At 38.7% G+C, this 16,166-nt stretch overlaps 1 protein-coding gene across 7 annotated transcripts in view; it reads right to left on the bottom strand.

Annotated features, from left to right (window-relative positions):
• The window catches only part of PSPC1 (paraspeckle component 1), a 94,774-nt gene that overhangs the window by 28,117 nt on the left and 50,491 nt on the right, over positions 1-16,166 (bottom strand). Inside the window, exons 8-10 of one of the 7 annotated variants that reach the window (XR_014818902.1) lie at positions 8,117-8,234; positions 4,371-4,540; positions 1,910-2,432 (exon numbers count right to left, since the gene is read on the bottom strand). The exons of 5 other annotated variants lie outside the window; for them this stretch is intronic. Coding sequence is in view for 1 of the 2 variants with exons in the window: in XM_021065418.2 (XP_020921077.1) it covers positions 2,247-2,432; positions 4,371-4,540; positions 8,117-8,174 (414 nt within the window). In the remaining variant the exon portion in view is untranslated. Of the gene's footprint in view, positions 1-1,909; positions 2,433-4,370; positions 4,541-8,116; positions 8,235-16,166 lie in introns of those variants that run through there. One more of the 7 variants, XM_021065418.2, reaches the window with a different exon arrangement.

The raw sequence follows: 16,166 nt of genomic DNA on the forward strand, positions 1-16,166 counted from the left end.
GGAGCTTAGGGCATCTCTTTGTGCAATGCTTTCAAACGTTCTTGAATGAATCTTACAGAATTTCACAGCCTTGGCCACAGATAGCTTGATATTAACATCAAAGGATATAGTTTCTCGCAATCTTAATTCAGCTTTGAAGCAAAATACAATGCTAAAAATTATCTAAGGATCCTATGAATAAAAATATAGATGATGGGAAAGGTATATTTAAGTGCAATAGACATCACTTGAAAATTGTAACAGATGTTAAAACTCCCACAGCACATTTAATGGCATAAATTAAAAAGAATTTCCAGTCTCTGCCAACTAATACTCATGGAAAATGTGATGCAAATAGTCTCGATTATTTTACAATGTCCTTATCATGATTTCAAAGAATTGCCAAAAACAAACTACTGCAAATTTTAGAAAAGAATTCCATCCGTACTGTTGTGTCTAAAAAACAGAACATAAAACAGTAAGAACTTAGCTGATACAAACGCACAGATCTCGATCAGGCGTTACAGTCAACTGCTTTTATGCCAAGACTTAAAATAAATAACAAAATTTACTTCTTTCCAAAGTATGCCTTCCAGCAAAACCAGAAACCACACTAAGATGAAAGGTAGTATTTACATACTGCTCACTTTAGAAAAGCACATCACTCCATAAAAATGTTAAAAGCATAGATATTGTAACAAACTGAAATGTGCGAAGTAACTATGTTATAACAGGCAGTGCCTTGGACATGTGGTTTAGGTGAAATACGATTCATTAAATGTACTTTTAAATTAAACATGGCTAACATGCAAAGTTTTAAACAGAATGGGGACTCTGTTTTGGAATAAAAACTATAATGTAGTAAGATGTTTCCGCACACTACTGAAAACCAATCTTAGGAGTTCCTGTCGTGGCTCAAGGTAACAAACCCGGCTAGTGTCCATGAGGGTGCAGGTTTGATCTCTGGCCTTGCCCAGTGGGTTAAGGATCCGGCGTTGCTGTGGCTGTGGTGTAGGCCGGCAGCTGCAGCTCCAGATGCAACCCCTAGCCTGGGAACTTCCATATGCTGCAGGTGCGGGCCTAAAAAAAAAAAAAAAAAAAAAAAAAAAGAAAGAAAGAAAGAAAATCAATCTTCAAAACATGCACGTGATAGCAGAGGGATCTAATCTGATTCCATGGACCCTAGCCTCTCAAGTTAACTCTGTTTTTTCAAATCGCCACTTGCACTGTACTCCTTAGAGACAAGCATGCCTGGCCTGAAAGAAGAGTCTTGCTAGAGACACTCCTGAGAGACAGGAGGACATTCATAACCCTGCCGGGTCACCACATCCCCAGCACTTCCAGATACCAACGTGCTAAATGAATGCCCACTTTCCTCTAAAGCACACAGCAAGTCCTCACTTAACACCCAACCTAACAATGACGACTGGTTTTACAGAAAATTTAAAGGGTAAGATGTAGACAGTGATATCAAATAAATGGTAGATAATATTAAAAATAGAAATTAAAAGCACAAGAGATTTATTTATTTGCCTTCAAACAGGTTTGGTTTCTTTCCCCCCCAAGATTCAAAAGATTTATTTGGGAAAATCATCACAGGACAAAGATACCCTTAATATTCCTCCTCGGAATACTTGGATATTGAGAATCTATATAAAATTGAGACAGCAGCTCTGATTGCACAGGACATCAATGGTGCATACAGACATCAATCCCGACACCCCCCACCCCCCGCCCCCCCAAGGTACCCTTCCTGCCTGGCCCGTGCGGACCACAATTTTCACTAAGCTTCCTCTTCAGGGCCATTTACACAAACTGAAAAAGAGAAAATTATTTTCATTTTTCAATGCCTGGGATTAGTTAAACCAACCAGAGTATTACTTTCACAGCAACGTTTAGTGAAGGTTATAAGAGAATACCACTAATGACATTTTTAAATTATCCAAGACGGTTTCTTTATTGAGATAAACTACACAGAACTCACAGTACTATGGCAAACTTCTATGTCGCTGAAGTCACAAACACATTTGAACATTCACAAGGGTGAGTATCATCATTACCATTCTAATCTACAAAGCTTATGAATAAAGAAAAATACAAAAACCTCAAGTTTTACAAAAAAAAAAAAACAAAAAAACAAAAACAAAACAAAAAAAAAAAAAAAACAAACAACCCTTGATGTCTACATACAATAACAAGAAAACCATTCTTTAGGTCACAGGTAAAGCATTTCTTCTCCTCTAAGTGGGCAGGAAGGGCAAGAACGCTTAGTATCGACGGCGTTTATTGGGACCTTCAAAGCTGCCGCCTTGGCTTCCTCGACCAAAACCACCAGGACCACCACTCACAGGGCCTACGCCACTCATCGGAGCCTGGGGGGTCTCCGAACCTGTTCTACTGCCCATGGGTGATCCCATCTGAGATGGTGGTCCTTGCGGAAATCTATCATTGTGCTAAAACGCCACAGAGCAAGTGTGAAGTCCATTTGGAACACGCCAAATATAAGTGACAAGAAAAATTGGCACAATCCCAAGTGGTGGTGTCATGAAGTTCAGCAGAAAGTCCAGCAGAATCAGGATCACACATAGAAGGAAGAAAGGAGCAATTTCATTAGTTACTATGTTGAAAAAAAAAAAAGAAAAAAAAAAGCAGCATCTGAATGAAAAGTTACATACTGCTAATGCTATACCCCAATTCCATGAAAAAACCTGACTTCATGACGTGAAGGTCATCTTAAACCCATTTAGGTATTATTACACTGTTCCTGTTCCCCCCCCCCAATTCATACTGCATGTAACAAACATACTGGTTTGGTTTCTTTTAATCAAAGATAAAAACTTGGGAGCAGCATCACATTATTTGAAAAATTAAACATAAAATTTTCAATAGCAATGTTTAATAATAAAAAGCACTAGTATAAACACACAGCTGTAACTGCAGTATGAAAATTTTCTAGGTGTTTTTCTGGAAAAAATACTACAAATAGAGTTTTTTTAAAAACGACAATTCACATATACTACTGAGAGCAGAACTAAAGAGCTGAATTACGTATTTTGAAAAAAATCCAACAGTAGTATCTACTAGGCTCAATGGCTGAAGAGAACTTCCCATGTGCAGCAGTAAACCATCACTGTCAGAAAGAATAAGGGGATATTTAAATAAAGTCTACCATTTCTGCAGGAGGTGTAGACAACCAGGCCAGCTGCTTCCCTTCTGAGTTTCAGCTGATGACGACACGCTATGCGAAACTTATCGGAAAACTGACCCGTTCTGACTATAGCTCTGAGGCATTTCCTCTGAAAAAAGGCCTCCACTGAAGGGCACAGCCACACCCATGACTACACCTCAACACGGTACCTGTCAGGACGCTGCCTCTTTATCTCCCTGTGTAAACACTCATTGGAAACACTGTTACGAGCATATCCGCCTTGTCCAAATGCTTAAAAGACTTTAAATAATGTTTACAACAATAGAAAACTGCATCCATCAGTTCTAAGATGCATGCTCACTGCTCACATCCCTGAGATACGGAGGGTTTAGAGCTGAAGCAGGTTCACCTGGCAGTACCTGCTTTCTCAGCAGCAATGACACCTTCAGATTTGTAGTCATTTCAAGACTGAACTGTGCTTTCAATATATACAATTTCCCCTTTCTAAATGTCATTTAGAACAATTGTCAACAAAAACAAAATGAGAAAACATTTTAACCAATATAAAGTCTCATTTAAATAGTGAAAGACTTTAAGGGAAATGAAACAATGGTATTGGTCTTGCCACTGAAACTCAAATATAATATGAATTACAACTGAAAAACATTTTTATAACATTTAACCCACACAAAGATATCTTCACACTCTCAAACCAAGACACGAAACTGTCTACTTTAAATTTAGAACCAAATGCAATGAGAAAAGTCTATAGTAAGAAAGCAACAATGTAAGTTTAAAATATATTTTAAATCCTTACATGATTTAGTTAAGTTCCCTGAAATTGTAAGCGACCTTATTAAAAATGTTTACTGAAAACTGTGTTTTCACACACAGCGGAGTTTTGCACCCACTGGCACAGGAAAAACACGATCACAGAACGCTTGACCGTTACATGTCATGCTGAGAAGTGTACACAATTAAATCAAAACCACTGTAAAATGACTCTAATTAACCTCTGTTACATATGAACTCACGCCATGGATCATAATCCCAGCCATTGGGAAACTTAAAAACTGCCATTCATAAAGCAAGATCTAACTTCAGAAAATTACCTCTTCTTCACTGTATATTGATCTTTACTGAAAAAAACAAATGATGCCAAATTATGTTAAGTGTGAAGTTACCTTTGGGGCAGAAAGATATATTACTGAATATAATCACAATAACGTTGATGATACATTACCACTGCTCCATTATCTGGCATCATTGGAGTTCCCATATTTGCAGCTCCTTCTGGCCCCATGGCAGGACCAGGACCCATTGGCGGGCCAGGTATAGTTCCTCTGTTGTTCATATTCATACCCATCATTGGAGGAGGACCTTGGTTACCAGCAGGTGCTGGGCTAAACGCATCTACGCAAAACAATCTATACTTAGAGCTGTCCTAGCTTAGGTGAGTAAACATTAAAAATTTAACAGTACTTAAACAATCCACATAGCAAGACTATTATCACAATCATTTCACTTCCTTGAGAATGGACACTTAACTATCTCTTCTGTATAGAGTACTATATATTTGCTCAATAAATGTACAAAAACAAATGAGACAACTATCAATTATTTTAGCACATCTGAGACTGTAAAAACTTAAGAGTTCTCTTTTAAAGTACTCTGCTTTTCAACCAAATTCTTCCTTACAAGTGCTAACTACTCTCTACTAGTTTAAATTAACTGCTAAGGGTTAACACTTAGGAGACCACTTAATTTTCCTATAGTCATGACTGAAAATACTAGCATGGAAATTGTATTAAATTGAAGGGAGAAACTGCTTCCTCCAATAAATGTATACGGTTCACTGTAAGTAAATTCTTGACTTTTATATAGTTACTGAAACATCTCCCAAAATTATAAAAGAGGTATTCTTTTTTAACCTTATATAGCAAAATACAATCTAACCAAAAAAAAAAAAAAATTGAAATGACTCATCATGGCAAAACTTATTTCTAAAAGCAATTGCAATCAAATACAGAATAAATATTAATACAACCATCTAAACATTTCAACATGCTGAAATTGTGGAAATGAAAACAAGAGAACATTTCATTTTTTTTTTTTCACCAAAAGCTATCTGCCTGCCTCATGTTAACTGCAATATGGTTTAAGTTATGACACTATATTTATAATGACGTCAAATGGAAGATCTTTGGGTATTCTCTTTGAGCTTTTTTTGATTTTTAAACTACTCACACTCATTAAATATTTATAACCAAGACTGAGTCTACCTAAGCGTTTTCCTGCAGCATTTCCCTGCCTAGGTCAATTTTATGACACTCAGATCTCATTTCTCAGAAGCACACTGGAAGGGAGCTGACATTTTCACTCACCCCAGCTCTACGCCATGTCTGATGTAGCTCAACTCCACGTGGGGCTGAGTCCAGGGAGCAGCTGAGAGGAAGCTGGCTTGCACCCTGCAGGCCCTGGCCTCAAACCCAGCATCCCCACCACTTCTGCTTGAGGAAGTCACTCCCTAATTCCCCAATGTTCTTGATGATAAGCATCTACGAACATTCCTATCTCCCTAGGATAGAATAAATAACAAGTTCTACGAGACTTTCAGAACAGCTCCCACAGCAGAAATGAGGAAGGGTGGAGACAGGATCCAGGTTCTTAAGAATCTTAGCTCAACTTTCCCCCAAAAGTATAGATGGAGGCTTAGGGTTTTTTTTTCCTCGTTTTAATAAAACACAACTGTTGCATCTAACTTGAAAGATATGAATATAACAATGTATGTATGGGTATAATAAAATAAGTGAAAAATATTTAAAACTATCAATTTGAAAAAATGTATTTTTACTAAGATTAAACCTTCCACCCCATGGCTGTGCATTCGCTAAATTTGAAGACCCGAGAAATGTTAGAACTGGCTGATCCCCTGAGAAGCAGTTGTACAATCTATGTCCCATTTGATTTACATGGTACGACAGCAGAAAGCCTGCTGCCCGTGGCGTCCATGCACCCTAACGGATATGACGATTAGTACTTTCACAGCGACAGTCAACTGCATGAGGACGACTCAAAGCCCTAGGCATCCACAACTTCCACCAGAATAAAGGCTCACATCGAATAAAGGAAAAAGGAAAAAATTAAGGAGGATGTGTCAGGGGAGCTAAGTAAGAGCTCGAATGTAAACACGCCTCTGCCATAAATAAAATGCCACTGAAATTTTTAATTATCTGAAATTGCTCACTACAGAAGGAACCGAAAGCCATGTTCTCCTATTTCTTCTGACGAAGTTGCTCATCAAGTAGAAACAATGTGTTTATGGTCTCTGAAGCATGAGAAGTATTTCAAAATTGGCTCGAATGTTAATGACAATCTAATAGCTATAAATGGCATTTCAAACTCCCTACAATCCTTAACTTCACACCTAAAAGCCCTACAACCACCTAGAGTATATCACACAACACCACACACTTACGGTGACGGCGTAAATGCTGAGCCACTTGTACCTACGCACAGTCCACTGGGCCTCTTACCGGGGGACTCCTCAAGGACTCCTGGTCCTCTCTCTCCACAGATCCATTTGACTAACTTCTCAATGAAGTTCTCTGGGTTAAGGGCTATGTTCTGTAATTCCTCTGTGTACAGAGCTGCTCAGTAACTACTCCTTGGTGCTAAGAAACTGACCAAGTGAACAGCAACTGTGTTAAAGGATCTGAGGATCTGACAGGCATGAGGTGGGGCGGGTGACTGTGGAAAATGTCCCACCCCCACATTAGCTGCCTTCAGATTTCTTTTTTTCTTTCTTTTTTTTTTGTCATTTTGCCATTTCTTGGGCCGCTTCCGCAGCATATGGAGGTTCCCAGGCTATGGGTTGAATTAGAGCTGTAGCCGCCGGCCTACACCACAGCCACAGCTACGCGGGATCCGAGCCACGTCTGCAACCTACACCACAGCTCACGGCAATGCTGGATCCTCAACCCACTGAGCAAGGCCAGGGATCGAACCCGCAACCTCATGGTTCCTAGTCGGATTTGTTAACCACTGCGCCATGATGGGAACTCCTCAGATTTCTTATAACACAGACTGTGTACACATTCTAGGTACAGTATGGATTTCCTCAGTGGGAATACATGGTATGAAAATTGGGATGGTCGGGTAATATAATCTTTACAATATGCAAAAATGAATTAAGTAAATATTTTAACCTTAGCTTCTGTGGGACAATACAAAATTAATATATAATTATTTATCTAATTTTCAAACGTGTGACAGTTCAAATTTAATGAGACCTGTGAAAATACCATGCACTTATTTTTCACTTGGCTTATTTACTTGCTATTGCTGCCCTGACAACCTGTAAGTAATGAACACTAAAGATGCTAATACAGGCACTTCCTAAAACCTTCCCACCACCTCTAAAGATATGCATTAGCCTGAACATGTCACACACATTCGCTGACTGAACAAGTGACAGATGAGTCCCAACAGTGCATCTCTGCACACAACACTGCAGGCAAAGCAAGTTAGACATTCAGTAAAATGAAGATAAATAGCTTCAAAGTTACACAAAAACTTATCTTAAAATAGAAATTTATAAAATATTCTGTCTGAAAACACTGCAACTCAGAAACTTTCAAATTTCCTAGGTAAAAAAGCCAATTTGCATGAAATTTGACTTTTAAAATGCGACATAACTTTATTACACCATGCGATGACTCAAAGTTTCAGTTTATCAAAACCTGGTTACAGGTTTCTTTCATTAAAACTATTAAATCCACCTGTTAGACTTGAAAATATTCTTTGTAAGCATCTATTTTTAACATACTGGGGTCTTTTCCCCCTCAATTTAGTAAACACAAGAGATTTCAACATTTACAAACGTTGTTTCCAAATCTTAGTTTATAACTGATATGGAGATACCACAAAGAGCAAGTACAGTTCCCTGGAAAACGACAAGTTACAGAAGCCTTTGTTTCAAATCCCTACCTCCCATGTTTATTGCTCCACGGGGACCCATATCACCCATTCTCATTTCCTGTTCTCTCTGTAAGTAAACATAGTTGTCACAGTCAACCTATCGATCTTAGGACATTACACCTCCCATCTAAAATCAAAAAGAAAAGAATAAATTGGGACATCACGTTCCATCACAAATTAATTTCTAACATCATTTAATTAATAAGAACATGGAAAAGAAACTTCAGTATCCAAGAATAAAGAGCTTAGAAGTCTCAATTTATACTGCTAGATTATCAATGAGGCATATATAAGATTACAGAATATTTTAATTAATTACCTTATTTATTTATTTATTTATTTTTGTCTTTTTGCCTTTTCTAGGGCCGCTCCTGCGGCATATGGAAGTTCCCAGGCTAGGGGTCTAATTGCAGCTGTAGCCACCGGCCTACACCAGGGCCACAGCAACACGGGTACAGAATATTTTTTTTAATGCTCTTCTTCCAACCTATCATAGACACATGCCTAGATTCTAAGAGATGAAAACTCTAGTTAATAATAACCACCAGAACCAACTGTTTTTCCCTCCCAGGTCTCTAAAGTCTTAAAACAGAAATGACTGTTACCACTTTCATATTCAAATATATCACACATGAAACACAAACAGCTCTGGGCCACAAAGCTAAAAATAAGGTTATAGACAATTGTCATTTTTGAAATATTAATGTATCATTTTTGCATTTTTATTCAAATACTCAAGCATTATTTCACCCAGGACATACAGATGTACCGTAAAAGCCTCCACCACATGAAAGCAAATATTGAAAGCTTGACATAATATTGCTTCCTTTACTTCAACAAGGATTTTACTTGGAAACCTAAATAAAAGTGTTATTAGGCTGCCAGCAAGGTCTGAAACAAAATGCTCTCGAGGTTAACCATGACAAAGAAGGCCATACAAGTGAACAGAACATTTTAAGTTTCAATACAGGAACTACTTCCTAAAACTTAATTTACCACGAAAGTTACAGAGATTTAACTTAAATGAAACCTCTAGGTGAAATTAATCAAGATAAATTTGCACTATTACAGTGTTAAATGGAGCAATCATAAAAACAGACAAAAATAGCAATACCTAAATCTAAAGAAAGCACATACTTTCTACTTTAAAGGCAGTTTTATTAAAATGAGTTGATTTTAAAATACTGGTGAAAAGTACCTAGAAACCTAGAAATGAAAGAAATAAAAGACTATTATGGATTAATGTCACTAAGGCAAAACCACAACAAACTCAAAAGTTAATCCTTAACAAAGCTAAGGTACAAGAAAACACCATTTACAAAGCTCCATGAAGAAACGTTTTTTGTTATAGAGAAAATGCAAATACAAAATCTTTCTCAAAGCTACTTTAACTTTCCTAAAAATAAATGTCTCATCATAAAACACTAAATATTAATGGATATCATTATTGACCAGCAAAAACTTAGGACTATTTTATACACCTAACGATGAAATCATATAGATTTATAATTATAGGAAAACTACTCTTCTAGAATCACACTAAGCACTACTATCAATAATTCTGTCATTTCCTCTTCACTAGAAGCTACTGCTAAGTGTGGACTCTCAGAAAAAAGAAAACTGTCCTCATATTATTTATAGCAGGTAACTGTTAGCACATCATTTATAGCAGATAACTGTTGAGACCTACAGCACAGCCGCAGCAACTCTAGATCCTTAACCCACTGCTCCGAGCCAGGGATCAACCTGGCAACGCCACAGACATGTGCTGGAGGAGTAATGAACTACACCACAGTACGAACGCCTATGTTTTTACTTTTGATTTGCCTTAAAGATGACAGCCTAGGAATGCAACTTCAATCATGGCGTTTCCGACATGGCGCAGCAGAAACGAATCCGACTAGGAACCATGAGGTTGCAGGTTCGATCCCTGGCCTTGCTCAGTGGGTTGAGGATCCTGCGTTGCCGTGAGCTGTGGTGCAGGTGGAAGATGCAGCTCGGATCCTGCGTTACTGCGGCTGTGGTGTAGGCTGGCAGCAACAGCTCCGATTAAACCCCTAGCCTGGTAACTTCCATATGCCGCGAGTTCGGCCCTAATAAGACAAAAGACAAACAAACAAAAAAAACAAACAAAAAGAAACCAATCCCTATCAGAGGCTGATTATTACAGTCTCACTGTCTGAGACCTCAGTGTTCAAATCCCCCTTCTACACACCAACACCTTAGCTGGATGCCTACGATTGGTGGTACGAGAGAGAGCAAAACCTTTTCTACTATCTCTTTATAATTTCAGCTTTACTGTCACTTTCTGAAATAATACATAGCTTTATTATTCACAAAATTAAGTAGATATCAATTTATTCTACTATTCTATCTCCCTCTTTAAGAAAATTCTGTGGGAAGTATATTAACATACTGAAGAGATCAACAATGGCCAAGACATTCCCTTTTTGATGTTCTATTATAAACTACTTCCAGTTCTAAAATACTTTTCTTTAAACAAGATAATCAGAATGTCTTAAAATAATCCATCCTAATGCAGCAGACCACCAGGTTAAAATAACAATTCATGCTGTGTATTATAGCATATTCCATTAAACATGCATACACGCAATTTATTTTTTAATGCTGACATTTCCTTAAAGAAAATTGCTGAGTACTATTTTACAGTGTTATATACTTAAGATTAAGAGATAGTATAATTAGATGCCAGATCCCTTTAAAAAAATTTTAGGGAGTTCCCGTCGTGGCGCAGTGGTTAACGAATTCGACTAGGAACCATGAGGTTGTGGGTTCGGTCCCTGCCCTTGCTCAGTGGGTTAACGATCCGGCGTTGCCGTGAGCTGTGGTGTAGGTTGCAGACGCGGCTCGGATCCCGCGTTGCTGTGGCTCTGGCGTAGGCCGGTGGCTACAGCTCCGATTCAACCCCTAGCCTGGGAACCTCCATATGCCGCGGGAGCGGCCCAAGAAATAGCAACAACAACAACAACAACAAAAATTTTAGAATGAGCGAAAAAATTTCAGCTACTCAATCATGTCATGAAGTTAACTTCCTATAAATCTACTGCTACTTACTTCTAACAGGTAGAAAGCACCTGTGAAACTGGATTGTTATGATCATTATACAACTACAGATGTGATAAATTCATTTGAGTAATAAAAAAAAGTTTAAAAAAAATAAAGGGAGAGAGCAGCAACAATATGTATGAGTAGCAGTTATCAACAATTAAGACAGTCCGTGTCACTCTAAGACATCTCACTCTACCAACGGAGAACCACCTGAAGAAGGCGCCTCCACTTCAAAACCATTACACAAGGCCCTCACCGCTACAAACTCTTCTAGTGTACTTCAAGTTAGAACTTACACCTAAGATGTGATTTTTTACAAAACAAATTTTAAGGATACATAATTACTTTTATTAAAGAAATTAGTATGATGTTTGGAGGGTTTTCTTGTTTTGGCTGTACCCAAGGCAAATGGAATTGCTCAGGCCAGGGATCAGCTCAAAGACAGAGCTAAGGCTACACCGGATCCTTAACCAACTGTGCTGGGATGAGGATCAAACCCACACCTCAGCGCTGACCCATGCCACTGCACAGACAAACTGGGATCCTTAACCCTCGGCACCACAGTGGGAATGCCAAAATCACCGTGGTCTGACATGCAACAACTTACATGTAAACAAATCTCCAAAGACTGCACTGCAAGGAGTGCTGCCATGGCTCACTGGTAATGAACCCAACTAGTACTCACGAGGACACGGGCTTGATCCCTGGCCTTGCTCAGTGGGTCAAGGATCGGACGCTGCTGTGAGCTGTGGTGTAGGTCACAGGCGTGGCTCAGATCTGGAGCTGCTATGGCTGGGGCGCAGGCCTGCAGTTACAGCTTCAGTTCAACCCCTAGCCGGGGAACTTCTATATGCCACAAGTGTGGCCTAAAAAGCCAAAAAAAAAAAAAAAAAAAAAAATCTGCATTGCAATATAAAGTCATAAAGTTATGACGAAAAGTGTTTTCATTCATTTTATATATCCTCAGAAACCCTATGAAGTAAAGTCCACTATTAGTTGTCACATGGAAAGATCATAAAACTGAGGCGCAGGGCTGCTCAGTAACTTACTCAGGGTCACACACATGGTAAGTAGCTGAGCTGACCTCAAAACTGTCAAAATCAGACTGCGTAAATTTCCTATTTCACAGGGCACTTTCATTTTTTAAGAATTCCCATAAGGGCGTTCCCATTGCGGCACAGCAGAAACGAATCCAACTAGGAACCATGAGGTTGTGGGACTGATCCCTGGCCTTGCTTAGTGGGTTAAGGATCCGGCGTCACCGTGAGCTCTGATGTAGGCTGGCAGCTGTCGCTTCAATCTGACCCCTAGTCTGGCAACCTCCGTATGCCACAGGTGTGGCCCTAAAAAGCAAAAAAAAAAAAAAAAAAAAGAATTCCAATAAGGACTAACAAAAGGAAAAGCTTCTCATGAATTCTTACCATATTATATTTATAAGGTATGCCCTCTGATAAAAGGATTATCCATAGGCATTCCCGAAATCTGGTCACTAAAATATAAATTCACAGTTGACCAAAAAAGAAAGTAAAGTATGACTGATTCTAGAACCACACATCATATCAGAGGGCTAGGAAGCTAACATAGTGTCCATCAGGATTCAGGTTCAATTCCAGGCCTTGCTCAGTCGGTTAAGTATCCAGCGTAGGTCAGAGATGCGGCTTGGATCCTGCGTTGCTGTGGCTGTGTAGACTGCAGCTGCAACTCTGATTAGATCCCTTGACCAGGAACTTCCATAAGCCACAAGTGTGGCCATAAAAAAAATAAAAGCAGGATCCCATTAGTACAGAAGTTCTCAAGGTGTGGTTCCTGCAGTGCTCAAAGTCCCCAAGATGCATCCAACACACGCACAAACTCAACACTACTTCAAGTCTCATGGTCACTGGAATGAGACACAGTTCTAACACTGGTCTATTTTGGGACCTTCACTCCAGGCATTCTCGGGGATGGTGCAAGAGCAACAGTGGGCGAGAATCCTGATATCTTAACCCAAATCAAGGCACTTACAGTCCATGTTTCCCAGCGACCACGGTGTTCTTTGCATTACGATACAATCACAGTTAGGCTATGTCTACCGTGATCACACAGCACCATCCTTCAGTACACATCTTTTTATCATTCTATGCAACAAAAGATAGACACACACATATATAAAAAATTACTTCCGTATGCTGAAGTCGAGTTGGTATTTCAAGAAAAGCCATGCCTGCAATTGGGTTATAAGCAGAATAAAACACTTTTTCCTGGAGCAAGTATTTACATTTAACAGACGAACCAAGTACTGACTTGTATTACAAGCAGATGAGATGAGTGGCTGATAGTAAGAAATGTGATTTCTTTTTAAATTTTGTTTTACAAACTACTTTAATATTTGGAAGACTTATTTGCATAACTCAATGGATCAGTATTTTTCTCTTTGGTACAAAACATTACAAACACATGCATGGGTAAAAGACCCATTCAAAGACCAAGGCAGACCAATGGACTCTAATGCAAATGAGCACTTTTAAGGAACGACTGCTTCTCAATTATCAAATAAGAATATTCACAATTATCTGGTAAAGTTAAAATATATATACTTGTCTCCATTTAATAATTACTTATCTGTGTGAAACCAGATTTTCTTCATGTACTTTTACCAAAAATACATTCTGCAGTATATGGAATGCAAAAGCAAATATGGGAAGCCAACCATTTTCTACAAACATCAAATAAATTCACAAAACAGTACACCACCACCACTCTTCCTGCTATACAAAGCTGAACATTAATTTGCAACACAATGTTAAAAAAAAGTCCAGTCTTCCTACTATAACCCATGTTCTTTTAAATCTCTTTTAATTTCTAATATGGTAAATTGAAATATAACCTAAACAAAAGCTCTTTGGAGGCTTCAATAACTTTTATTTATTATTATTTTAATCTTTTTAGTGCCACACTCATAGAATATGGAGGTTCCCAGACTAGGGGTCAAGTTGGAGCTGCAGCCGCCAGCCTACGCCACAGCCACAGCAATGCCAGATCCAAGCCATGTCTGTGACCTACACCACAGCTCATGGCAATGCTGGATCCTTAACCCACTGAGCTAGGCCAGGGATCGAACCTGCATCCGTTTCGTGACAAGTCAGATTCGTTTCTGTGACAAGCCACGATGAGAACTTGTTAATTTTTAGCAGCTTTAAAAAAGGACTGGAATCCAAAATGTTTGACAACCACTGTTTTCAAGTCCCAGTCACTACCTCTTCATGAAAATATAAAGCAGAAGAAAACTTGTACTAATGTACAAGTGTACCCCCAGATGAAGAACTTTTTTTTTATAGAGAATACTGACTTTTTCCCTTAATACTTAGGATAGCATCTCTGATTCTGAAGATAATTGAGGGTTGTTTTTTTTTTAAGGCAATCTAATTTACAGGAACTAAAAGATGCAAATATTAGACGAAAATAATGTATAACAGAATGCCTAAGGCTTAGGAAACAGTAAACTAAATAACGATGGACAATCTGACTAAACAATTTAACAGGAAATATTCTGCAATCGACGACAGTATTTTCACCAATCCAAATTCTTATCGGAGTCAACAGTTCAGCCGCAATCATTCTCCAATTCATCAAACGCTTTCGTGTATGTCTCTAAAGAAACTTTCATGGAATGTACAAGGACTACATATGCCACTTAGGTTCCACCTCTTTCCAAAGATAATGCTACAAATCCCAACATAAAATTACCTCTAGCATGTGGAAATCGATCTTTTCCTTCACTAAAAGGAACATTACTAGTTTATATAAAAGAATAAGAGACTATTAGATAGCTAGTCCGACTTTCACTGGAGTAGCTGCCATCGTGGCACAGGGAGTAAAGAATCCAACTGCAGCGCCCAGGGTGAACGCAGAGGTGAGGGTTCATACAGTGACAGTGCAGCCATAAAAAAACTTACACGTTCATCAGAGAAATTAAACAAAATTGTTAGCATTTAGAAATACTAAGTAACAAACTTATTTAGACAAATGCAACAAAAATAATGACATGAAATATTTTTTAAAATAGGTATAAAGAAAAAAATTACAAAAAAGGCCACTATGCCAACAAATTGCTCATTTAAAAAGTATCAGGTTATTAAAAAGTAATAAGCATCAAGAAAGTAATCTTCTAATAATCTAAAAAGGGAAGTAAGACATGTTCCTATGAACAGAGCTCAAATAATACAATGCAAACTTCGCAACATAACCCACAGAGAATGCATAGAAGACATTCTTAATTCAAGCAATAAACAAGAGTATTTTCCAAGACATACATGGCCATATGGATGGGGGGGAACGTTTTAAGTAACATGACATGATCTTTAAAACATACAACATAGTGTTTTTTCCCTTCAATCTGAAAACATGCACCCCCAATACCTGTACCAATGAGGACAGAGGAATGTTTCTCAGCTTTATGACCCCAAAAGTGAACTGTACATCATGTATCATTAGGGACCTGCAAGTTAAGATGAGATACCGCAACAAACCTATTGATTACAACACCCACAACCCTAAACAGTGACAACACTAAATGCTGGTAAGGATGTGAAGAAACAGGAATTTCCATTCATTGCTGTTGGAAAAGCAAAAAGGGAGGTCCACTTTGCAAGACAATTTAAGAGTTTCTTACAAAACTAAACATACATACTCTTTTTTTTACCCCCCTCCGGTTTTTTTGCCTTTTCTTGAGCCGCTCCCGCGGCTTATGGAGGTTCCCAGGCTAGGGGTCTATAATTGGAGCTATAGCCCCCGGCCTACGCCAGAGCCACAGCAACACGGGATCTGAGCCACGTCTGCAACCTACACCACAGCTCACGGCCAAGCCGGATCCTTGACCCACTGAGCAAGGCCAGGGACCGAACCCGCAACCTCATGGTTCCTAGTCGGATTTGTTAACCACTGCGCCACGACGAGAACTCCAAACTTATGTACTCTTACCATAGGCTCCAGCAGTCAATCATACACTTGC

The sequence above is a fragment of the Sus scrofa genome, chromosome 11, assembly GCF_054392235.1.
Source record: "Sus scrofa isolate SSC_HxYL_T2T_F1_AM1 chromosome 11, Sscrofa_HxYL_maternal_Yorkshire_Landrace_v2.0, whole genome shotgun sequence".
NCBI lineage: Eukaryota > Metazoa > Chordata > Mammalia > Artiodactyla > Suidae > Sus > Sus scrofa.